Source organism: Trypanosoma rangeli (genome assembly GCF_003719475.1).
Source record: "Trypanosoma rangeli strain AM80 chromosome Unknown Tra_15.4_contig_00190, whole genome shotgun sequence".
NCBI lineage: Eukaryota > Euglenozoa > Kinetoplastea > Trypanosomatida > Trypanosomatidae > Trypanosoma > Trypanosoma rangeli.
In genome coordinates this window covers 15,809-37,442 of record NW_021705937.1, presented here as the reverse complement: position 1 = coordinate 37,442, position 21,634 = coordinate 15,809, and the positions used below count along the sequence as shown (strand labels likewise).

The 21,634-nt window shown below is 53.4% G+C and overlaps 11 protein-coding genes across 11 annotated transcripts, besides 20 other annotated features; all 11 read left to right on the top strand.

Moving 5' to 3' along the window:
* Positions 1–29: 29 nt before the first annotated feature.
* Positions 30–59: a microsatellite.
* A 77-nt stretch (positions 60–136) lies between these two features.
* On the top strand, positions 137–1,315 carry TraAM80_05685 (uncharacterized protein; the record flags this gene model as incomplete). Its single annotated transcript, XM_029382558.1, has 1 exon — positions 137–1,315. The coding sequence occupies one exon, from the start codon at positions 137–139 to the stop codon at positions 1,313–1,315; it is 1,179 nt and encodes a 392-aa protein (XP_029237555.1).
* Positions 1,316–1,416: 101 nt separating this feature from the next.
* Positions 1,417–1,483: a sequence feature (GA-rich).
* Positions 1,484–1,496: 13 nt separating this feature from the next.
* Positions 1,497–1,543: a microsatellite.
* A 165-nt stretch (positions 1,544–1,708) lies between these two features.
* On the top strand, positions 1,709–2,602 carry TraAM80_05684 (uncharacterized protein; the record flags this gene model as incomplete). Its single annotated transcript, XM_029382557.1, has 1 exon — positions 1,709–2,602. One exon carries the CDS (start codon positions 1,709–1,711, stop codon positions 2,600–2,602), a length of 894 nt encoding a protein of 297 aa, XP_029237554.1.
* A 145-nt stretch (positions 2,603–2,747) lies between these two features.
* Positions 2,748–2,768: a microsatellite.
* Positions 2,769–2,797: 29 nt separating this feature from the next.
* Positions 2,798–2,816: a microsatellite.
* A 149-nt stretch (positions 2,817–2,965) lies between these two features.
* Positions 2,966–3,004: a sequence feature (A-rich).
* Positions 3,005–3,596: 592 nt separating this feature from the next.
* Positions 3,597–5,990, top strand: TraAM80_05683 (polyphosphate synthetase Protein; the record flags this gene model as incomplete). The annotated part of the gene is made up of 1 exon (XM_029382556.1): positions 3,597–5,990. One exon carries the CDS (start codon positions 3,597–3,599, stop codon positions 5,988–5,990), a length of 2,394 nt encoding a protein of 797 aa, XP_029237553.1.
* Positions 5,991–6,004: 14 nt separating this feature from the next.
* Positions 6,005–6,023: a microsatellite.
* Positions 6,023–6,050: a microsatellite.
* Positions 6,051–6,622: 572 nt separating this feature from the next.
* Positions 6,623–6,655: a sequence feature (A-rich).
* Positions 6,656–6,870: 215 nt separating this feature from the next.
* On the top strand, positions 6,871–8,328 carry TraAM80_05682 (heat shock protein; the record flags this gene model as incomplete). The annotated part of the gene is made up of 1 exon (XM_029382555.1): positions 6,871–8,328. One exon carries the CDS (start codon positions 6,871–6,873, stop codon positions 8,326–8,328), a length of 1,458 nt encoding a protein of 485 aa, XP_029237552.1.
* A 37-nt stretch (positions 8,329–8,365) lies between these two features.
* Positions 8,366–8,395: a microsatellite.
* Positions 8,396–8,487: a microsatellite.
* Positions 8,488–8,810: 323 nt separating this feature from the next.
* On the top strand, positions 8,811–11,135 carry TraAM80_05681 (putative ubiqitin hydrolase; the record flags this gene model as incomplete). Its single annotated transcript, XM_029382554.1, has 1 exon — positions 8,811–11,135. The coding sequence occupies one exon, from the start codon at positions 8,811–8,813 to the stop codon at positions 11,133–11,135; it is 2,325 nt and encodes a 774-aa protein (XP_029237551.1).
* Position 11,136: 1 nt separating this feature from the next.
* Positions 11,137–11,211: a microsatellite.
* Positions 11,197–11,229: a microsatellite.
* A 235-nt stretch (positions 11,230–11,464) lies between these two features.
* Positions 11,465–11,495: a microsatellite.
* A 561-nt stretch (positions 11,496–12,056) lies between these two features.
* Positions 12,057–14,684, top strand: TraAM80_05680 (putative minchromosome maintenance (MCM) complex subunit; the record flags this gene model as incomplete). Its single annotated transcript, XM_029382553.1, has 1 exon — positions 12,057–14,684. One exon carries the CDS (start codon positions 12,057–12,059, stop codon positions 14,682–14,684), a length of 2,628 nt encoding a protein of 875 aa, XP_029237550.1.
* Positions 14,685–14,728: 44 nt separating this feature from the next.
* TraAM80_05679 (uncharacterized protein) lies at positions 14,729–16,882 on the top strand (the record flags this gene model as incomplete). The annotated part of the gene is made up of 1 exon (XM_029382552.1): positions 14,729–16,882. One exon carries the CDS (start codon positions 14,729–14,731, stop codon positions 16,880–16,882), a length of 2,154 nt encoding a protein of 717 aa, XP_029237549.1.
* Positions 16,883–17,171: 289 nt separating this feature from the next.
* TraAM80_05678 (integral membrane transport protein) lies at positions 17,172–18,617 on the top strand (the record flags this gene model as incomplete). Its single annotated transcript, XM_029382551.1, has 1 exon — positions 17,172–18,617. One exon carries the CDS (start codon positions 17,172–17,174, stop codon positions 18,615–18,617), a length of 1,446 nt encoding a protein of 481 aa, XP_029237548.1.
* Positions 18,618–18,755: 138 nt separating this feature from the next.
* Positions 18,756–18,792: a microsatellite.
* Positions 18,793–18,914: 122 nt separating this feature from the next.
* Positions 18,915–18,955: a sequence feature (A-rich).
* Positions 18,956–19,446: 491 nt separating this feature from the next.
* Positions 19,447–19,482: a sequence feature (GA-rich).
* Positions 19,482–19,520: a microsatellite.
* Positions 19,521–19,598: 78 nt separating this feature from the next.
* Positions 19,599–19,643: a microsatellite.
* An 80-nt stretch (positions 19,644–19,723) lies between these two features.
* Positions 19,724–20,428, top strand: TraAM80_05677 (uncharacterized protein; the record flags this gene model as incomplete). Its single annotated transcript, XM_029382550.1, has 1 exon — positions 19,724–20,428. The coding sequence occupies one exon, from the start codon at positions 19,724–19,726 to the stop codon at positions 20,426–20,428; it is 705 nt and encodes a 234-aa protein (XP_029237547.1).
* Positions 20,429–20,654: 226 nt separating this feature from the next.
* TraAM80_05676 (uncharacterized protein) lies at positions 20,655–21,041 on the top strand (the record flags this gene model as incomplete). The annotated part of the gene is made up of 1 exon (XM_029382549.1): positions 20,655–21,041. One exon carries the CDS (start codon positions 20,655–20,657, stop codon positions 21,039–21,041), a length of 387 nt encoding a protein of 128 aa, XP_029237546.1.
* Positions 21,042–21,073: 32 nt separating this feature from the next.
* TraAM80_05675 (uncharacterized protein) lies at positions 21,074–21,385 on the top strand (the record flags this gene model as incomplete). The annotated part of the gene is made up of 1 exon (XM_029382548.1): positions 21,074–21,385. The coding sequence occupies one exon, from the start codon at positions 21,074–21,076 to the stop codon at positions 21,383–21,385; it is 312 nt and encodes a 103-aa protein (XP_029237545.1).
* Positions 21,386–21,402: 17 nt separating this feature from the next.
* Positions 21,403–21,431: a microsatellite.
* Between the last annotated feature and the right edge of the window lie 203 nt (positions 21,432–21,634).

Below are 21,634 nucleotides of genomic sequence, written 5' to 3'. Positions count from 1 at the left end.
TTGTTGTTGTTAGTAATTAAAACGTCGGGTTTGTTGTTTTTTTTTTTTTTTTTTTTGTTGGTAGGGGGTAGTGTTTTTTTTTTAATTTTTTAAAAATTTAATTTTATCCCGATTGTTGTATTTGCAAATTGGAAGAATGTGCATTTTGGCTTTCGTTATTCGGTTGTCGCATCGATTTCCACTTGTGCTTGTGAGCAACCGTGACGAGTTGCGCAGCCGTGTGACGCACCAGGTCGAGGTAGACGCCGAGACAGGATTTCTGTGGGCTGCAGACGGTGTGGCAGGTGGATCCTGGCTGGGGCTTAATGTACGCAATGGGCGATTTGCTATTCTGACCAACTGCTGTCGTAGTCCAACGGCACCCCTGAGTCTTGGCAAGATCACCGCGCCCGCCAACTGGCGGGGAGCCATGCCCCTCGATGAGGTGGTGCGGCGGATGCGGGTGCACGCCAGGCCCGCCGAGCACGGTGGCACCAATGTGTCGCTGGCGTTCGTCCCTCACGCTTCTCGAGGCCATATTGTTCGTGATTTCTTGCTGGAGGGGAAAACGCCGGGGGATTGTCTTTCGTCATCGTCGTTGTCGACGCACTCCTTTTCCACAGTGGAGATGGAACTAATGGGGCTGAGGCCCTCACTTGCCCCACCATACTTTAGAGGTTATAATCTACTCACCGCGGAGAGTCTATTTGACTCCCGGAAACTGCACTTACTGTACACGACAAACCGGTACGCTGCGGAGCACAAATCCCCCGTACAACACGGCATCACTCATTGTCTGGAGAACAGCTACCTTGACAACTGGAAGGAGCCCAAGTCCGCGTTGTTACGCGAAAGATTTGAGGAAGCAGTGAGCAAATTCATCCCCACAGATGCAGCACCGTACGATGCGGAGTATGTGGCAAACTCCTTCGCATCTCACTGTCTCTGTCTTGAGCCGCAGTTTGATCTGCGCGATGAAATTCTGGCAGGCAAGGGCTCTCCAGAGGTGCTTCGGGAGTATGAGGAGGTGCTAGACGCTACACTGCCGTATAACGGCTACAATGGAGAGAAGGAGCTCAAGAAGCTCTACGGCGGGGGGCTGCGTCCCCCGTTGCGCTTCCCGACCGAGTTTTACAGGGAGGTTGCTAATTTTCACGAACGAAATATTTTTTCGTCGAATCCGACGTACGGCACACGAGCGCAGACGGCGGTGGTGGTGGAAAAGGTGCCTGATGGAGAGAAGACCATTGTCCACTTCTCGCAGCGAGATTGTGACCCCGGTGGGGCACACAAACTGTGGCGCCACTTTACTGTCTCTTCACCACCAATGACTTGAATGTGAAGCCGGCGTCGGCAGCATTCACTCTATGTTTCTTTACAATTATGCCTCTCTTCTCTGCGTAACTTGTTTCGGTAAGTATTTTAGGTCAATGGCACTTTTTTGTGTGTGTTGTTTTTTTTTACTTTCTTTTTTTTTTTGTATTTGTTTTCGCTTTTTTTTTTTGACGTTGCTGTTATGGTGGTGGTGGTGGTGCTGGTGCTATTGCTGGGTGTGGGTGTGTGGAATTTCCCCCGCCGCCTTGTGGGAGCTCCCTCGATGCCTATCAAGTTCTTTTTTATCTCTCTTTTTATTTTTATTTCGCCAACAGGAAACGCAAAGGAAAAAAGTACAGTAGCGACAGTAGCGAATAAGAAGAAGCAGAGAGAGTGGAAAAGCGGGAGTGCAGGGATGTTCAGCGAGCCGGTGTATCTGTCGCTCATGGATGAGTACGACAAACCGCATACCACGTCGTCGCTGGGGAAGAACCCGGCCGGTGCAAAGAGCTTTGTCGTCCCGATGAAGCGTTCCCCACATATCACTGATGCGGTGTTTCAGAAGCCGTTCATTTCCCTCGCTGTTGGAGATGAGTACGTCCCGGTCCCTCCAGGCGGCACCTTCCGCCAGCCCGTAGAGGGAAGGAAGGGCACAATGGTGGTGTCAGTGCCGTTTAAGCCCCCGAGCCGTCCCCACAAACCAAACGGCAGCGGGACGTACTACGGCACGTTCAACGAGACCAACCCGCCTAGGCATGAGGCGGAGTTACCGCTGGTGGAGATTAAAAAGGCTGGTACCACCGCGGACGCCACCTTGACGTGGCCCAAGCGCAAAATATACACGAACCCCGGCAAGAAGGGCACCTACGGCTATGTAGGCCTCACCATTGGCAAGGCGGGGGAGGTGCAGTACATAGCTGACCCCATCAAAAGCGCCGTCAGCCAGCGCTCCTGCAGTCCGTCCTCGCAGAAGCCATTTAGGGCAGCCGTGAAAAGAGGTGGGTGCTTCGATGAAAGCGAGCATGGCTTCAGTACAGTATACTGCATTAAAAGACCTCTGCCTCCGAAGAAGCTGCAAGTGCCGCGCCCCCTGCCGGACATCAAACCATGGAGACCAGCCGGTGCGCTAGTGAAGGATATTACAAAGTCACCTGAGTACCAAGAAGACCCGTATGAATTGAAAGAAAAACGCATCCGCGAGGAACGGCAGAAGGGGCAAAGCTATAAACCGTGGTGCCCAGCAGGCAATGACCCATACCGCTACATTTATACCTACCCCGTCCGCTTTGATCCCCCTCCAGTACAATAATAAGGGAGCAAGTTTTGTGAGGAGCACGGAATACCTTGCATTGACACCAAAATAGTAACGCATGTATACGTTCTGTTTTTTTTTTCCCCCTTCCCCTTTGTGTTTGCTTAAATATCGCCTCACTTCTTATTGCTGTCCGGCACGAAGGGAGAGAGAGAGAGAGAGAATAAACCGTAGAATAAGGCAGATACGTAGAAAAAAAAAAAAAAAAAAAGATGGCACGAAACATGGAAGCGGAAAAAAAAAACTTCATTTTTTTTGACGACAGCATTACCAACACGTGAGCAACAGGGGGAGGGAGAGCACGTGGGAAGCAGATGCGTATGTGACCTTCGTTCTTATTGTTATTGTTGCTTCATGTATTTTGCCTTTCGTTGTCTTTGCCTTGCGGTTGCGCTTTGCTCGGTTGTTGCATCGTGCTTTTCCTCGTCGTGTCACCTCAACGCAGCTGCGAGGGAAACACCTACACGACCAAGGAACTTGTGGTAGGAGAGGAACGGCGCGCGTGCTGCAGGTGAGAGGGTGATCTGTTTGGGTGCTGCAGCACAGTGAACTCGAGCGGCTGGGGAAAAGCGTAAGAGACACACTCGCACACACAAAAAAAAATTAAAAAAATAAGCGGGATTATCATGCGCCTATGTTATTATGTATACTGACGTCCTTCTCTACAAGTAGGAATGGCAACGCAGTCTAGTGCATTGAGTATTTCCTTTTCTTTTTGCATATGTAAATCAATGTATTTTCACTGCCGTGCCGCGAAGTTGTTACTATTGTGATTGGTTCAGGGACGCCATGCATCAACTGCGCCTGAGCGCATGCAAACCGCTCGCCCGTCGTGCAGTCCTGCCGTGACCTTCGAGGAAGGCTGCCCTCCCTTATGTTCACTTTCGCTTGCCTCCTCACCTCTCCTTGTTTATCTATCTTTGTTTTTGTTTTGGCTTTGCGAGGTTTGTTTAACTCAAATTGGGCGCGCAGTCTGAAACAATCGGGAATCATGCCGTTCAGCAAAGCATGGCGCAGTGCAGTGTACCCCGACTTCCGCGAACAAGGCGCGTACATCAACTACAAGGCCACCAAAGACATCCTGCATCGCATGAAGGAGGACATTGCAAACCCATCCACCCCCGATGAACTGTACAACTCACTGTTGGAGCAAAAGTGCTGCGTGTACAAGTGGTGCGAAAATAAAATCAAGGAGATCTTGACGGTCGCGGAGTCCCTAATGGCAGCCTCTGACTACCTCTCCGAAGAGGAAACCCCAGCCAACTTGAGCCTTGTGCTCAATACACTGGGTCGTGGAAATATGAACTGTTTGCCTCCCAATGAGGCGCGGCTCGTGGCAGACGCCATCTCGCATGAGCTTCTTCGCTTTGTGGAGTGCTGTAACCTAAACACTGACACCATTGAACATATTATTGGCCGCATGTACCGCTACGCCGTACTCGGACCCACGGGAGATCGCTGGAATAACCTCAAGACGGAGTACGACTACCATCAACTGTCAATTCATGAGATTTTTTACCTGCTTTCAAGGGTGTATGATCGTGTGACAGAGGCAGAAAGCATGCGCATCGGAAGGCGTTCTGGGATTCCAGAAGGCACAGTTGGCTCGCAGGTGTTTGACCGTCGCTCGGTGAAGTACTGGGTGCATCTGCAGGACCTTCCCTTCGTCATTGCCCGCATTATTCCTCACTTACCCCTCAGCACTTTTAAGGACACGTACAAAATCTGCAGGGAGCGTAATATTCCCTTTATGCTGGGGTCCCCCGTCAGCAGTGTGTACTGGGACAACAATGAGTTTCTGTTGTACCACCGAAGGCTTGAACGACTGGAGGGAGCTACCCTTATTCGCATGCGCTGGTACAGTGACCCATTGGAGTCAGACTGGAATAAGCTTGCCCCCACGGACAGTGTCTTTATGGAAATTAAAGTACACCGCGAGGCCTGGTGTGGTGAACGGAGTAATAAACGACGGTTTGCACTTAAGGAGAAGGATGTGGATTCCTACGTACACGGGAACTTAGATCTTAGCCCGGCGGTAGAAAAACTGCGTGGTGAGCATGCCCATGAGAGGGAACTACGCAATTTCATGGACCTATCTACCGAAATCGTTTCAAAGATTGACGCCTATGAACTTAAACCTGTGATTCGCACGCAGTGTTGTCGAGCTGCCTTTCAGCGAGGCATTGACCAATCCATACGTATCAGCATTGACACAGACCTACGCATGTCCGCCGAGGACTTTGGGTTGGGACACCATTGGCGGTACAGTGGCATGGACTCGCCCGTGTCACACTTTCCATATGCCGTGGTAGAAATTAAACTGCAGTGTGCCGAAAATGAGCGTATCGCGCCCTGGATTGAGGAGCTGATGAGCTGCCGGTACATGGAGAGTGTGCCGAAGTTCAGCAAGTATGCACACGGCATCGCATCCTTGTACGGTCACACACCCTTCATTAAGATGGTGCCGTACTGGATGCACCAGCTGAACATTGATATCCGCGCCTCCACGAAGCCGGAGCAGAATCAATGGGATCCCACCACTGGTCTCGCCTTTGGTTGCTGGGAGCGCACGACGGATCGCGTCATCTTTGGCGTTGGAAGCGCGCAGACGCAAACGGTGGGGGCGTCAGAGGCACGGTTTCTTCCACGCACCGACTATACCCGTATCTACCAAAAGGTGTTGCGTGGTCTCCGTGGGGAGAGCGCTGCTTTACCTATGGACGCCGACACCGACACCGACGGAGGGCGCACTGCAGGCAATAGTAGCAGTCGCCAACTACAGCCACAGCCGCAATTGCCTGCCCACACGCTTCAGTACGATGTAGATAGACGGCACAAGGCCTACACAACATTTCATCTCTACCCGTACGCTGAGCATGGCGTGGAGTCGTTGTGTTTTGCCCCGGCCTTTGAAAAGAATTCCGCCGCAGAGGTCTTTTATGGCCGTATCCCGTGGCAGACAGGCAAACGGATTCGTGTGCCACAGAAATACGACCCCAAGACACTGCTCACCTCAGAGCGGTACATGGTGAAGTGGGCGGAGCATGCGACACGCCTGGGTGTGGTGGGGCTGGCCGTGATTCAATTTGGCAATAGCATGACTCTCCCCAGCGATGTTTCACATCTAAGTTCGGTTTGGCGGGCCCACTTTCACATAGTGTTGGGCACCTCACTGGTTGCGGTCGCCTTGTTTACGTTGGCGTACGCGTATATAACATTTAAGGCACGTGCGCGGCGCGTCTACGCGCGGAAGAAGATCCGCTACGACGACAAGATGGGGCCGAGTGTGCTGACGGTGGTATTGGCCTTCGGTATCTGTGTCACGGCGATGACGCACATCATGGTACGCTACGGCCCCATGTTAACCGGTAACGACGACTTTTAAGATAGAAATTAGGGTCTCTCTCTCTCTCTCTCTGTGTGTGTGTGTGTGTGTGTGCGTTTGAATGGGAAGAACAAGTCCACGGCCAGGTGTACACTTAGTGCCGCAGTTTTTTTCGCCTCTTTATGGTAGGTGTTTGACGTTAATATCTGTTTTGCCCATGATGCTGTGGAGTTTGTCAACGAGCGGGCGAGAGTGAAAGAAAGTATGATGCGGAAGTAGCGACCTGCATGCCCGTGAAAGGGGGAGGGGATGAGAATAACACATTGTGAGCTAAGAGAAGCAGGCAATTGTCATTATCACACATGCCACCGTTAAGAACAAATGTGAGTTGTTTTTAATGACTGCCGTCTCGCTGCCGACAAAAAAAAAAAGGAGATGCCTTCATGTTTTATTACTTATTTTTTTTTTTAAGGCTCTGGCGCTTGGGTCTTCTCCCGTCGCCTTTTGCTTGTGCCTTATTGCTTCTGGGGCCTCTCCTCAGCTCTGCGGCGCACACAGATGGATGGGTGCACTCCACACATTGCTATCTTGCATCCTTTTCTCTTTGTGGATCATTTCATGCCTTGATCTTTTTTTTTATTCCATCCCTCTTTTTTCCGTGTTGTTGTTGCTATTGTGGAAGTTCTGTAGTCTTTTGTTTACTTTGGTTTTTTTTCTTTTTTTTTGAGGTGCAAAGCAATATACGTGTCCATCGGAGGAAGGTGTGCGAGGATTGTTACCGGTGGATCTTTCTTACTTGTTCTCACTTTCACACACGCCGAGTGTGTGTTGTGCGTGTCGGTGCAAGTTGCCTTCACAGTGTGTGTAGGACTAGCGCACGTTGCCGCATCAGCAGAGGCAGGTGGGCAGGGGAGAGGCGATTGGGGTTTAGTAAGGCGCCATGCTGCGCTTCAGTTGGTGTCGTCTGTGCAGCAGCACACTCAGCGCTACTTCGCCGCTGGCTCCAGATGTTGCGGCGGTGGCGAAGGCGCAATCGGCGCAGCTTGACGGCATGTCGCCGCGAAAGATTGTGTCTATTCTGGACACGTACATTGTTGGACAGTCGGATGGTAAGCGTGCGGTGGCCATCTCGCTCCGTAACCGCTGGCGTCGACGCCAGGTGAAGGATCAAGACATGCGGCGTGACATTCTGCCGAAGAATATTTTGCTTGTCGGCCCCACCGGAGTGGGGAAAACTGAGATCTCGCGGCGCATGGCGCGCATCACCGACGCCCCGTTTGTTAAGGTGGAGGCGACAAAGTATACGGAGGTGGGCTTCAAGGGGAAGGACGTGGAGACGATTATTGAGGATCTCTACATGAACGCGAAGACTAAGGCGAAGCGCCGTCTGGAGGCGGAGAGGGTGGAGGAGGCACTTGCGATGGCACTGGATGTGGTGTATGGTAGCTGGGCGACACGCCGGCGCGCCAGCGGCGGTGGCAGGGGGGAGAACCACGAGGACGAGGACGAGCGACGCGCCCCCTTCACCGAAGTCACGCTCGAGGAATTTAAGGCCAAGTACAAGACGGAGTTCAAGGACGACACCGTGACAGTTGACGTCGCCCCACCACCGCTGAAAAGCAACCGGCAAGGCTGGAGCAAGGCCGATCTGGAGCTCGCTGGCCTGTTTGGCTCCCCCCCCGAGATGCGGCTCAAGACGCGGGTGACGAAGCGCGTTGAGGAGGCCGTCCCGCTGGTGATGCAAGACATGTTAGACCGTCTCTTGGATGAGACGCAGGTCAGCACGTTGGCCCGTACTTTGGCCGAGGATGATGGCGTTGTATTTATTGATGAGATTGACAAGGTGGTGACGGATATCTCGAATAACGATGCTGATGTGAGTTCCACCGGCGTCCAGCAGGATTTGCTGCCGCTCATTGAGGGCTCCGATGTGACGTTGAAGGACGGCACCCAAATTAGCACCGACAACATTCTTTTCATCTGCTCGGGGGCGTTTCACTTGGCAAAGACCTCCGACATGATTGCAGAGCTGCAGGGTCGGCTGCCGGTGCGAGTGGAGCTGCAGGCGCTGAAGGAGGAAGACATGCGCCGCATTCTTAGAGAGCCGAAGTACAATCTGCTGCGCCAACAGAAGGAGCTGATGAAAACGGAGGATGTGGACGTGGAGTTCACGGAGGACGCCATTGACGAGCTAGCCCGTGTCGTGACAACTGTGAACGCGAACGGGCAGAATATCGGAGCACGCCGTCTACACACCGTGATCGAGCGTGTGATGGACGAGTACAGCTTTAACTGCCAGGACTACGAGGGGAAAAAGGTGGTCATTGATGCCAAGGTGGTCAAGGACGCCACCTCTACACTGCACAAGAACATCGATCTGGCCAAGTACCTTTTGTGACTCCCAGGCAGGCGTGTGTGGTGTATCTAACTGAGGAAGAGAAAGAGAGAGAGAGAGAGAAAGCAGAAAAGAAATGGCATAAAGACAAGCCAAAGAAAAAAAAAACAGAGAATGAAAAGGTGGACGGAAGGAGCAGTGGGGAGGGAAAGCGAAAAAGAAGAAACAACGTGGATCTGCTGAACGCAGAGTTGTATGTGTGTCGTTGGAGTTGAGTTTGCTCCTCTGCGCCCTCGTTGCTCGTGCAGGTTTGCGTAGTTTGGTTTGTGTTATCCCGCTCTTCCTCTGCCGCTTTTGTTCAGGGCGTGTGCGTGCGTGTGTTGTAATGGTGGACGTGGTGGTTCCATGGCTGGACCTCAGTTTCCGCATGGACAGCCAACGGGCCTCTCTCTGTCTCGGTCTCTTTTGCCGTCTCCCTTCTCCCCAACCCCCCGTGGTTGCTGTAATGTGTGGGTGGCCTCTGCGCCACCGCGTGTAGGAATCAAATGTCTGATATTGCACCGCCAACAAATGGAGCGAAGAGCATTCGGGTAAAATTGCCGGAGGAGAATAAGTCTGAGGAGGAGGAAGTAGAGGAGAAAATGCAGTCTGTCTCTGCGCGAAGCGTCCCTGCGTCACTACCCACCGTTGAGGCTCCATTCATCCTCTGCCCTTTGATGAACCTGGGTAACACGTGCTACTTCAACGCCGGCGTGCAACTCCTAGCGAATTGTACCCCGTTTGCCTATGGCCTGAGGAACTCCCCCTTGCGGCACCCCTCTCTTGGGCCCCGTGCCCGAAAGCTATGTTGCACGGGGGGGGCAGCGTCAGAAGCCTTGTTTCAAACCTTTGCGCAGCTGCTGTATGACATGGAATTTGCACGACTACGTCAGGGGGAGGCCCTCTGTCCGCTGAAGGCGCTCGATTGCCTGGCAGCCGTGCACCCTGCCTTTGAGGGTCGTGGCCAGCAGGACTGTCCGGAGATGGTGAACGTCATCGTCGCCAACCTCTCCGAGGAGGGGCGACAAAAGGTTGAGTTGGAGGCGCTACTGCGCTCCTTTGAGGACGATGCCGTGGCCCTTGCGGTGTCGGATGTTGTGGCCCTCAACAATGTCTCGTTGATGCTGCCGCCCGAAGGTGTTGATGTAAGATCGGTGACACAGGAGAACGCCGCGGGGATGCTCGTCAGTAGAGAGTCACGAAAGCTATACAGCTCCACCGAAACGGAGAAACATGATGGTCTTCTGTTGCCGTCGTCGTCGTGTTACTGTTCTACGCAAAAATCCATCTCGTTGCCTCTGTTCCCCGGTTCCTGGTGGACGTACAATACGCTGCGGCTGATGCAAACGGTAAACTACGACAATGAGCAGCTTGAGCGCAAGGAGAAGGCCAGAAGGAATGAGCCCTACCGAAATACATTTTCTCCACCAAAACTGCACTACAACGGTGTGACGGATTGTTTTACGGGGCACTTGTTGTCGGAGGTTCAATGCCACACATGCGGTAGCACGTCTCGCATCGTGGAGGAGTTTTCCTCCCTCACCATTGATGTTGCATCTTATAGCCAACGGAGGCAGTATGCCCGGAGGCATCCAGAGACGCAACGTGTGGCAGAGGACAGGCTCTCTGTTCAACAGAAGAGTCGCGGGTCCTTCCAGTGGTGGAACCCATTTGCATGGATTGGCGCCTTGACGCGCTACTTACTTAGCTTTTTTCGTGGCTTCACGCATTACGTTGATTACTGCGTCACCTTGAAGGAATGCCTTGACATCCACTTCGATCCCGTCGTTCTAAAGGGAAACAACAAGTATCATTGTTCCTCGTGTAATACGTTATCAGAAGCCACTAAGCGAGAGTCGCTCCTCTCTCTCCCCGAGTACCTACTACTGCAGATGAAACGTTTTGAGTATGGTAGCTGCTTTAACACGAAGAAGACGGACCCTGTGTTATTCCCGGTCTCATGGGAGATTGGGGCTGCCGCTGAGGCGGATGTGCTGCGGCTCGGTGATTACATGTATAGAGGCGTCTCTAGGTCCACGACACCCGCCGAGCAGTTTCAACGCTACCTATACACCGACGTCAGCACGTCTGCGACGGAGGCAGCGACAAAACCGGGGAATGTGCAGCACACCCTTAGCTCAGCCACGGAGGGTACGGAGGTTGACTCGCCAGGGATGTTGGCTCCCATTCACACCTACACCCTGGAAAGTGTCGTGAACCACCATGGCTCCATTATGGGTGGGCACTACACCGCCTACGCCCACAAAAAGACGGAGGATGAGTTTGTGTGGTTGTCCCTAAACGACGAGGAAATTCTGCGCGTGGGCGTCAATGAGGTGGAAAACTCCGAGGAATATCTTCTTCTTTACAAGAAACAACCTCTCAACCCTCACTCAGAGGCTGTGCTAAGTCTCCGTCAGAAGGCCAAGTCCCTCCTCTCGGTGCCACCCGCTGAGGAGGGACTGACGCCAGAGGGCAAAGCAACCCTCGCGAAGGGGGGCGGCACGAGGGAGACAAACGCCGACGAGGTGGTGTACATATCCCGCCCCTGGCTTCAGCGGATGGCGTTTATGGAGGAGCCAGGGCCAATTCTTAATCGTCTATGCTACTGTACTGGAGGCCGTGAGGACGACGCATCCACCTTGAATCTGCAGGAGCCTGGGTCTGATGGTCGGTCGTGCCACACTGCAGGCAGCTTTCCTGTTGAGTGGTTTTACGTCCCGTTGCAGCGTGATGAGTACAATGCATTTTACAGCATGTACGGAGGCAACCGCCCGGTGCAGCGGGGGGAGTATGAGGCGTTGTGTAGAGCGCAGCATGAAGTAGTATAATAAAGCAAAAGGAACAAACAAACAAAAAACACAGCTAACAGTATCGAAAACAAAACAAAAAACAAACACACACACACATCACATCACATCACATGTTGCTGCGCACAAGCATATGCATTACAAGAATGAATTTATACGTTGTAACTGGTGGAGTGAAAAGGCAACATCAAAAACAAAAACAAAAACCTGGTTGGATGTTCCTGAAGTCTTTTTTTTTATTATTATTAATCCCTTTTTACCCTACCTTGGGATGACAATTAGATGTGGTGGAATGCTGCGGTTGGACAAGCTGAGGAAACTGAACAATCGCGTGGAAAGTAAAGAGCTCATTGTTTGTTTGATTGTTTGCTTGCTTTAGTTCTCTTTTTAAGTGGGGGAAACAAAAAAAAAAAAACAGGCGGGGAAAAGTAGCCGCGCTACACGATTTGGGCCGATGTCCGTTGCAATTCATGGCGCCACGTGCACATGCCTACGCCTCGCTGCATCAAGTGCCACAATATTCCTGTAGGAAAAAGGCGGTAGTTCTGTTGCTCCTTTCCTCTTAATCTTTTACGTGCGTGTGCGTATGTCTCTCTGTGTGTGTGACGATGCTGATATGAGATGCGCTTTTTGTTGTCATAACCTGTGAAGGGCACGATGGGAGATTCTGTCCCGCCGTCACCTCCGCTGTGTTAGGCGCGCTCGCCGTACGCCGACGGAGTTTCCCTGCCTTGCGTCCCTCTTTTTTATTGCTGTTGCTCTTCATACGTGCCCTCTGGCTGCGTGTGCGTGCCGTCTGCCGTCGCCGGAGCTGCGTGTATTGAGCAAACGCAAACGGAGGCGGCGTACACGCATATAGGGTGAGAGTGAGATAGAGAGAGACGCACCAGGAGGGAGGGGAAGAAGCAAACTAAGGTTGACAGTGGCACTCAACAGCAAACGATGAACGGAGACCCACTCGTGGAGCTGACGCCGCTGCGCTCTTCGATGCGGCATGAGGCCTCGCGAAGTCCCTTGCACGCGGCGGCGGAAGGTGGTGCAGGTGCACCGCCGCCACCCCTGTCAGCATCTTTTGCACGTCGCGAAGATCTCTCGTACATTTGGGGCACCGACATTGCGGTGGAGACATTCCGGGAGGAGTTTCAGCGTTTCCTCGAGACGTTTGAGGTGCACGTTGACAGCAACGGTGGCTTGCGAGAAACTTTGGGTGCTGGCGTGAGCACCGGTAGTGGCCACCGTGGCGTTGGTGCCCGCAAATACTTCCTCCAGGAGCTCCTGCGTCTTCGACTGCAGAACCGCAGTGTACTTGAGGTGGACATGCAGCTGCTCGCCAGATCGTGTCCGCGACTGTACCATCAAGTTGTTGCTCATCCGATGGAGTGTCTGCAGATGATGGGCAGCGTTGCGGAGGACGTCTGTCAGCGTCTTGCCGTCGCATTTGCAGATGCGCCTTTGTCTGACGACTTTGTGCTGCGGGTGGCACCAAAAAATCTCCCGGAGACAGTCTCACTGCGTGGGTTGGGGCCGCAGCATCTCGAGCAGCTTATCGCCCTTCAGGGAATGGTGGTGCGGGTGTCGAAAATTATTCCTGAGATCCGCGTCGCATTCTTTCAGTGCTGGTACTGCCAACACGTGCGTCGGAGCGTCGTCGATCGCGGTCGCATCTTTGAGCCCACCCACTGCGATCACTGCGGCAAACATTACTCCTACCGGATTCATCACAACCTTTCCCTCTTTGAGGATAAGCAGCTGGTGCGTCTGCAGGAGGCGCCGGAGCACTTGACAGACGGCGAAACGCCTGTCACTATCTCTGTTGCCGTGTACGGGGACTCGGTAGACATCGTGGTGCCGGGTGATCGTGTCGTTGTGACGGGCATTTACCGCGCAGCCCCTGTCCGCCTGAATTCCAATACACGCAGCATACGCAGTATTTTTGCCACACACGTCGACGCTGTGCATATTGAACATCGTCGTGCAGGGCGAAAGTCGTGGAAGATGCAGCAACAACAGTCGCAGACATTGCCGGGTGGCAGTGATGAGGGGCTGTCGGAAAATCCGGCTGAGGCCGCCCGCCGCGATGTGTTCCGTCGCATTGCCAGTCGTCAGGATATTTATAGCATTCTCCTCAACAGCTTTGCGAGGACCATTTGGGGCAATGAGGAGGTGAAGCGTGGAATTCTCGCACAATTATTTGGAGGGACGCGGAAGGAGCTCAAGTCCGGCACCTTCCGTGCTGAGATCAACGTGATTTTGTGCGGGGACCCGGGTGTGGCAAAGTCCCAGCTCCTGTCGCAGGTGCACGAAATTGCCCCACGCGGTGTTTACACTTCAGGGAAGGGCAGCAGTAGTGTTGGTCTTACAGCCTTTGTTGTGCAAAACCAGGAGACGGGGGAGTTGGTGCTTGAGCCCGGCGCCCTCGTGCTTTCCGACCGCGGACTCTGCTGCATCGACGAGTTTGACAAGATGAACGAGGCTACGCGGTCGGTGCTGCATGAGGTGATGGAGCAGCAGACCCTCTCCATCGCAAAGGCGGGCATCATTGCGCAGCTCAATGCCCGCACGTCGGTGTTGGCAGCCGCAAACCCAAAGGAGTCCCAGTGGAATGTAAACTTAAACGTGGTGGAAAATCTGCAGATCGAGCCCACGCTCTTGTCACGTTTTGACTTAATTTTTCTTTTGCTGGACCGGCACGACCCGACGGAGGATAGGCGTCTGGCTTCACATGTTCTCTCCCTCTTCATGGAATCCGACGTGGGATCTCGCCGAGCCTCCAACGCCGCTGCGACGTTCAGAAGCAACAATAGCCACCGTAGCAACACGACGAGTGGTACGGAGTTGAGCGGCGCCAATGAACCGGCTAACGAAGAGGGCGAGGACGAGGAAACAGGGGAAAATGGCAACATGGCATTGCGAGGATTACCCATGAGACAGGCAGCGGCGGTGTTGGAGCATGAGGGTGAAGTTTTTCTTGAGGGGACGGAGGACGCCCCCTACATGCCCCCACGTGTTCTGTCGCAGTACATTGCACTTGCGCGTGAGACGGTCCACCCGCGGCTTACTGAGGCCTCTCACAAGCAGCTGGCGGCGTCGTACGTTGAGATGCGTCGCGCGCGCGGCAGCAGCCGGACGGTGTCTGCAACACTACGGCAGTTGGAATCCATGATTCGACTGGCAGAGGCGCGTTGTAAAATGCGCTTTGGTGCCGAGGTGACTGTGGAAGACGTCAAGGAGGCAAAATGGCTCATTAGTGCCGCACTGAAGGAGGCTGCGACCGACCCTCAGACCGGCCTGATCAATTTAGACATGTTTAGCGCACCGGACCCGACGCGGCAGACGGTTGAGGGAAGTATGCTGCGCTTGGAGCATATCATTGATGGTCGCTATCTCGCTGCGGGTCGTACCTCTGCGACGGTGAATGAGTTGCGGCAGGCGCTCAACGAGTCCCTCAGCGGTGGGATACGGCCGCTCGCAATTGCGCAGTTCATGGAACTCCTAGCACTGATGGCAGGAGGCGAGCACGTGAAATCCTTCAGTGCCACCTCGGTGACCTTTGCTGATAGGGGCTCCTAGTGAACAATGCACGCATACTACATAGATGTATACATGTATGTAGTATGCGTGCGTGTGTGCCTGTCTATTTTGGAAGCGTGAGTGCACTATATTATAACTTTGTGGAGGACTTTGTTTCTCATGGCAGGCCACCTCACATTCTCTCCCCCTTTTCCCTCATGATATTGTACGAGGGTATCATGTATGCGTTGCTGGGCCTTTCTCTCCCTCTCGGAGTGTGTGTGTGTGTATGTGTATGTGATGGTGGTACCAGTAGTGGTTGCGTCTTTCGCTTGCTTGTCTCAGGGAGTCGTCAATCAAGACTGCACATAGTACGGCACGAGGTCAAGATGCAGCAGCAGCAGCAACAGTGCGACAACGCTCTCTGGGCGACGCTTGGATTGAACTCGCTAGATAGCACGGGGCAGCAACTCGTCACGCGACGTGTCATCATAGTGGGGGATGCTCTCAGTGGAAAACGCGCCTGCATCAGTCGGTTGTTTTCCGCTGCGATGCAACAAATTCCATCTTCCTCTGTGTTAGCATCGTCATTGCATAATCATGCCACGAGCAGTAGTCTTGTTGGTGGGACCAATCGCCCTTTTTTACCGCAGGGACTGCGGGAGGGGTCAGAGGTAAGCCATGGCAGCCGAAGCAGCAGCTACGCACCGGTGGTGTCGGCAACAGCAGCAGCGGAGGCAGCAGTAACCGGAGGAACGGAGGTCCCCAGCTCTTCACGGTATTTCCCGCAATTTCCGCACGGCGCTGGTATTGTTCAGGCATTTATTTTACAACGCCTTCCTGCAATTTGTAGTAAGTTTATTTCCGCAGTGGAAGGTGGGTTGAACAGCAGTGGTCCGTACAGTAGTGCCAGTGGCGTTGGCGGTTCTCCGGGTCTCTCTGGCGCCGTACACCACGCAATGACGGAGTTTTTTTGCTGTGACACACCCGGGGCCCTAGCAATGGCGCTACCAACGGTGGAGGCGCTAGAGACAAGCGTGGTGCTTCTGGTGGTTGACACCAGTGTGCCGTGGCGTTTACAGGAGCAGCTGCGGCGGTGGTACGGGTACCTGAACACACACGTCATACAGACACTACGCGTGGATATGCCAAAGCAAGATGAGGTTCATCGTATGCACATGGTTGAGCAACAGCAACACTTCTGGCATGTACAGCAGCAGGTGCTGGGGTCAATGCGGCGCCGATGGTGCGAACGTGAGGCGATCCAGCTGGGAAGGGGCGCTAGCGACAAGAGCGGTGATGGTCACTACTCGCCATCGCAGTTGCAGGTGCCAAAGGGTGGTGTCTCTCCACTCCGCACCATTCTCGTCTGCACAAAGACAGATCAACTGGAGAAATTCTCACGGGAGGCGGGGAAGTTGTGCCATCAAAGCTCTTTCCTCGACGCGCAGCATTCGTCCTCGTCAGAGCGCGCGAACAGCGGCGCGGGGCCATGGGTCTCCCGCAGTCTACTCTCCGCACTGCGCACAACCGGTCTGACGCTTCTTGAAATTGTGGGACAGCTGCTGCGGAAGGAGGCCGTGGCGCGTCAGAGTGCCCTTGTCGCTGTGAGTAGCCGTGTGAACACGATTGCCACATCCTCATCGTCGCATCTCACAGCAGCCACATTTTCCACGACGGCGGCAGACGCGCCAGAAGTACCGTTACCTGGCGACGACAGTTTAAGTGAAGAGGCTGGCGCGCTTGGATCGCCTGCGAATGGTCACAGTGTATTTGTCCACCCCTTTTACAAAAATCTCTGGCTGTACATCTTTCAGTTGCTCTATAACCCCCCAAGGACCCTCGGTGATAGATTGCCGCCAATTGAGGTTCCTGCCACCCGCGACGATGACGATGGCGGCGATGGCGATGTGCCGGTGGATTTGGCAGGTCCGGAAAGGTCGGCAGGGCTGAGGGGCGAACGGGGGCTGCTCGGGACGTATCTCCCTGGTGAGATGGAGTCGCAGGTCTCATCGCGCTTTGTCCCGCACGCCTTTCTCCCGCACGGCATGGACCACTTGGAACTACTTAGCCCCTTTGTCACCTCCACGGACGCCGTGACATTGGAGACTGTGTTTGCCAGTGGCCCTGATGAGACAACGGAGGCCGGGCCAAGTGCATTGCGTCTCCATAACGAATACATGCAGCAGATAGAAACGGCGTTGGCTGCGATTCGGCCGGAGGAAGAGGCGATGATTTGGGACAAGCTGCGAGAATAGCGACAGCGAGGAAAGCAAGAAGGGGGAAAAAAAAAGGAAACAGAGCTTATTTTTGGCTATTTTTTTGTTTTGCTTCGTGCGTGTCCGTGTGGCATGTTGCTCGCCTCGACTCACCGTGAGTAGTAGCGCCTTTGTGACTTGTGTCTTCTCTCGTCCTCTGACTGTCTTTGGTTTGGGTTGTAGGTGCTGAGAGAGTGACTTGACGAGAACAAAAGGAAAAAGAAAAAAAAACGGCGTTTCAAAAGCAGACGACAGGTAGGTGTCCTGTTACATCGATTCATCATAGAGGATGGGATACGTCTCTGACTGTTTCCGCGAGCTTGGGAAGTCCAATATTCTTAGCGTGCAGCTCTCCAATGCTTTGATGGGCATCAGTGCGGGTGTAGAGGTGCCTCTCATCACGATGGTGGGCCGTAAGCTTGCGTACAATGAAAACGCCATCGCTGGCTACGTCACGCTAACTGCCGTTTGCCGTGTGCTTGTAGACATTCCTAGTGGAATGCTTACAGAGTGCTTTGATATGTGGCGGATCATGTTGTGGGCTGCTTTTTCTCAGTTTATTGGTTGTGCCATTGCGCTGGCACTGAAACCAGGCCCCTTTCCGCTTACTGTCTTCAGTGTCTTGGACGGCCTCTCCGTTGGGACCTACTTTCTGGCGCGCCACATCTATGTAAGCTGTAAAGCGAAGCGCGAGCACCGTGGCATGGTCTTTTCTTTCCTTGCGGGCGTACTGCGCTGGTCACACGTGGTGGGGCCAATGATGCTTGGTGCCGCAGCCACTGTGTGGGACGAGGAGCAGTATTACTTTATTGTGCCTCTCTTCACCGCCCTTTTGGCCTGGTTATGCATTCTATTAGACGGGTACTTTTGTTGGTCAGAGGCCAGAGGCGACGTCCATCTGCAGCGAACCGCGAAGGACGGTGTAGCGGTTGAGGAAGCAAGGCAGCTTCTGCCTGTTGCAAACGAGACAACCGCGGTAAGCATGAAAACATCATGTTGTGGAGAGCCGTCCATGGCGCTCTCATACGCAGGGAGCGCTGTTGCGTGTGGTAAAAATTGTGACCGTAGTGGTGGTAGCTATTCTACGCTCAACCCTGCACCAGCTCTGCCGGAAGCTGGCTGGAGTGAATCCAACACACACGGTGATTTTGGGGTGTTTGCTGTGTGCAACGTTGTCGTGGAGTACTGGTCCACAATCTGGCGAGTTGGTGGCTATATTCTCCTTTATGTTTCACTTCGGGCGAACCGGAAGCTACTGCTGACGTTTGCCGCGATGCGCATGAACTTTGCCAACTCCGAGCTTGCGTTTTTGCTTTCCTTTAGCTTTGCCTTTGACGCCGTTCTTTTTCCGCTGGGTGGGTTGCTAATGGACGTCTACGGCCGTCGCTGGTCCATGATCTCAGCTGTCCTCGGCATGGGCATTACCTTCATGCTGTTGCCTCTGTCACATGCCCCGTCGTGGTTGTACGTCATGTCAGCTACTTTCGGGTCCGTCGATGCCCTTGGCTGTGGTCTCCTTCTCACGCTTATTGCGGATTGTGCGCCAAAGAAACTTGGCGGGACGTTCTTTGGTGTGATGCGCACCGTACAAGACATGGGTCACGTGCTGGGGGCCATGGTGGTGTCCGTAATTATCAACCAGGTAGACTTTGTCGTTTGCTGCTACATTTGGGGGGCGGTAAGTGTTGTGGCCGCGTTGTGGGCGTGGTTCATTTCTCCAGTGAAGATTAATTGACCAGCGGAGGAGAGGTAGAGAAAGTGCGTGCGTGCGGGGGGACGGGCGGAGCACCAACAACGGGTATGCACGATGTGTTCATTATATGTATATGCGTGTGTGTTTAGGTCGTAGAAACCTCCAGGAGATAAAGTGGCGAAGACAAAAATAAGAAGGAAAACAAAACAAAATAAAAACATGAAAGAAACGAGCAAAGAAGGAAATAACCTTTTTTTTTCTATTTAAATAAAAAAAAAATAGGGATGTTATGGCACACATTTTTACGTCGCTAATTAAAATGTTAAAATAAGTCGAGAGTTTGTTTGTTTGTTTGTTTGTTTTCTTTTTTTTTTTTTTTTGTCTCCCGTGTGTTCAGTTTTGCCTCCATATAAGTGGGTGCGTGTGCTTTTGCGGTGCTAATGCGTGCATGTGCAGATGCGGCGTGTCGACAGGGAGACGAAAGCCGATAACACTTGTAATAACAACGATAGGATACAACTACTGGCAAATGAGGAACCTGCGAGTGTGTGTGTGTGAAAGGCCGCATGCGGTGCACCGATAACCCGCAAACGGAGTCATTGGTGAAGTGAACGAGTGAGGCGGTTATTGTTTTTTTATTATTATTTGATTTGGTCCCCCTGTTTTGAATCGGTGCTGCTCACGTTCGAAGTGGCATCGTGGGCGTCTGACTCGTTTGAAAGCCGAGCCGACGATGATTGCGTTCATCCGTGTCAGCGCCCTCGGACAACTTCCGGGGGAAGGAGGGTGGGGGTGGGGGCAATGACAGCGGCACGGAAGGAAATAATGGAGTCGAAGAAAGGCTGCTTTTCTTCTGCTGTCTTTATTTAATTCTTCGCTCCCTCGCTCCCTTTCTCTCTCTCTCTCTGTGTGTGTATGTATCAGTGCACTGCTGTGTGTGTGTGTTCATCCTAACCCCTCCCCCCCCCTCTCCCCGCATTCACAGCTGCATACGGCCTCACACGCAACCCACGATGCATCGCTTCTCTTTCTTTCTCTCTCTCTCTCTCTCTCTCTCTCTCTCTCTCTGCTTGTTCCACTGCTCACGCGGATGCGGAAGACGCTACGTACACGCACAACCAAAGGAAAAGGAATAAAAGGGGGATATTATGTCGAGCTGCACAGCGAGTGAGTTTGCGGGCAGCGACGCCAGCGGATCGTTTCACCTCATCGATCCCGACACAGACCTCACGGTGATGGGAGAGCGCGGGGTGGGCAGCGCGGCGCAAAGCAGCGTGGGGGTGATGGAGGCGGCGGAGAGTGGCATGCAGATGGAAAGTTGCATGAGTGACATCTCGCAGTCCGCCTGGAGTGCGCTGGCAATGACACAGCTCGAGAAGGCGTTCGTCTCGGCGCCCTGGCAGTCATCACCCGACTGCTCACCGTCGTTTTCAGCACGTCGCGGTTTGGAATCCACCACACCCTTGCACGGTGACCAGCCTGCAGACGAAGCGGCCATCATGGGCAAACATGTTTCTTCGACCCTGCCGCGCCTGGTGCGAAGTAATGATAACAGTAGTAATGGTGTTGATGGGCAGAACAAGGAGAATGGGCCGCCCCAGTCCTTTTTGTATGCCTTTGACCAGGCGTCACCACACATATCCGCTGTGGATAAGAATGGGGACACGAGTGCATTCACTTCTGCATCTTCAAGGGAGAAGTTGGAGGTGCAGAACGCCCTTCTTCGGGCACAGTTGGCGGAGGCAAACAAAAATAGCGTACATTACATGCTGCTTCACGAGCAAGTTCAGGAGGAGTTGCAAAACCTATACAGGGCATTCTCATTACTTCTGCATGGTGACACTGAGAATTAAATGAATGTGTAACTTGGGGACGCACGTGCAGATGTAAGTCAAGAGCGAGAAGAATTGCAACGACAGGGTGCCGGGGCACAACCTTTCTTTGGCAGACCAACCTGGTTGTATCAGGTGTTGAGCATGGTGGGCCTTGAATCTATTTCCACCACCTTCACCTTGCCATCGACACAGCTGCCGTAGCTGGCGTCAAAGGCTGCATACGCTTGAAGTTAAAGGATCCTCCATGTCAGATGGGTTAGGATTAGTGCTACTTTTCCTCCGCGAAGTGGCATACTCGTCACCGCAGGGCTGGACCGGCGTTGGAGTCCATTTTGTTGGCAATCTCCTCAGACAGGGGTTGGATGCGTGCCGTTCGCTGCTGGTAGATGAGCTCAACTGGAACCAGTTTGGGGGGGGTAGGGGAGGAAGTGACCGGCAGCGGTGGTACTGCCTGGTGACAGCCAAATTGGCCGAGTTGCTGAACAGGCGCGGCATCACTCTTGCAACGCGGCTGGATGAGGAGTGTGGCGCGAGCTGTTCGACGGAGGGGGGTTGGATGGCGAGGGCGGCGGCGGAGAGGGGCAACAACAACAACAACAGGCAGCGCCGACAGGTCGATGCGAGCAGCTGACCCCCGGCCTCCTCGTTCCGTTTCTCTGGCGGATGAGTTGTAACTGCGCGGAGGAGAAAAAAGACAACAACGAGTTTTCACCCGCAGCTGAAAACGCGGGAACGCCGTCGGGGGAATTTTGCCTGCAACCCCATCAAGTCATTGGTGCGGCACTGGAGGATCTTTTGTCGGCCTCCATCGCCACGTTTGCCGGTAATGCGGCGCTGTGCTACCTGCTGGCCTCTGTACCTACGGTACAGGGACGCGGAGAGAAGTCGCTGCGTCTGCTGAAGGGAGTGCTTCACCTCGACCCCAGCCACCTGCTACGCGAGGGATGCAGCTGCAATAGCCAACCTGGGCCATGATTTCATGTCCCGCGCAGTATATATATGTGTGTATATATATATATATGCTTTGTTTCTTTCTGCTTGCGATCTTTTATTTAATTTTGTAGCATGCATCTCGCCAGTACATTATAAAAGTGCAGAGGGGTGGGGAGTTTATTGGGTGTGTGTTCAGTTAGTTTTTGCCTTTGCTTACCTCACCCTGCTGTGTGTATTTTGTTTTTGTAGGGGGCTTGTTTTATCACCACTGTGGACTTGGCCACCGTTACA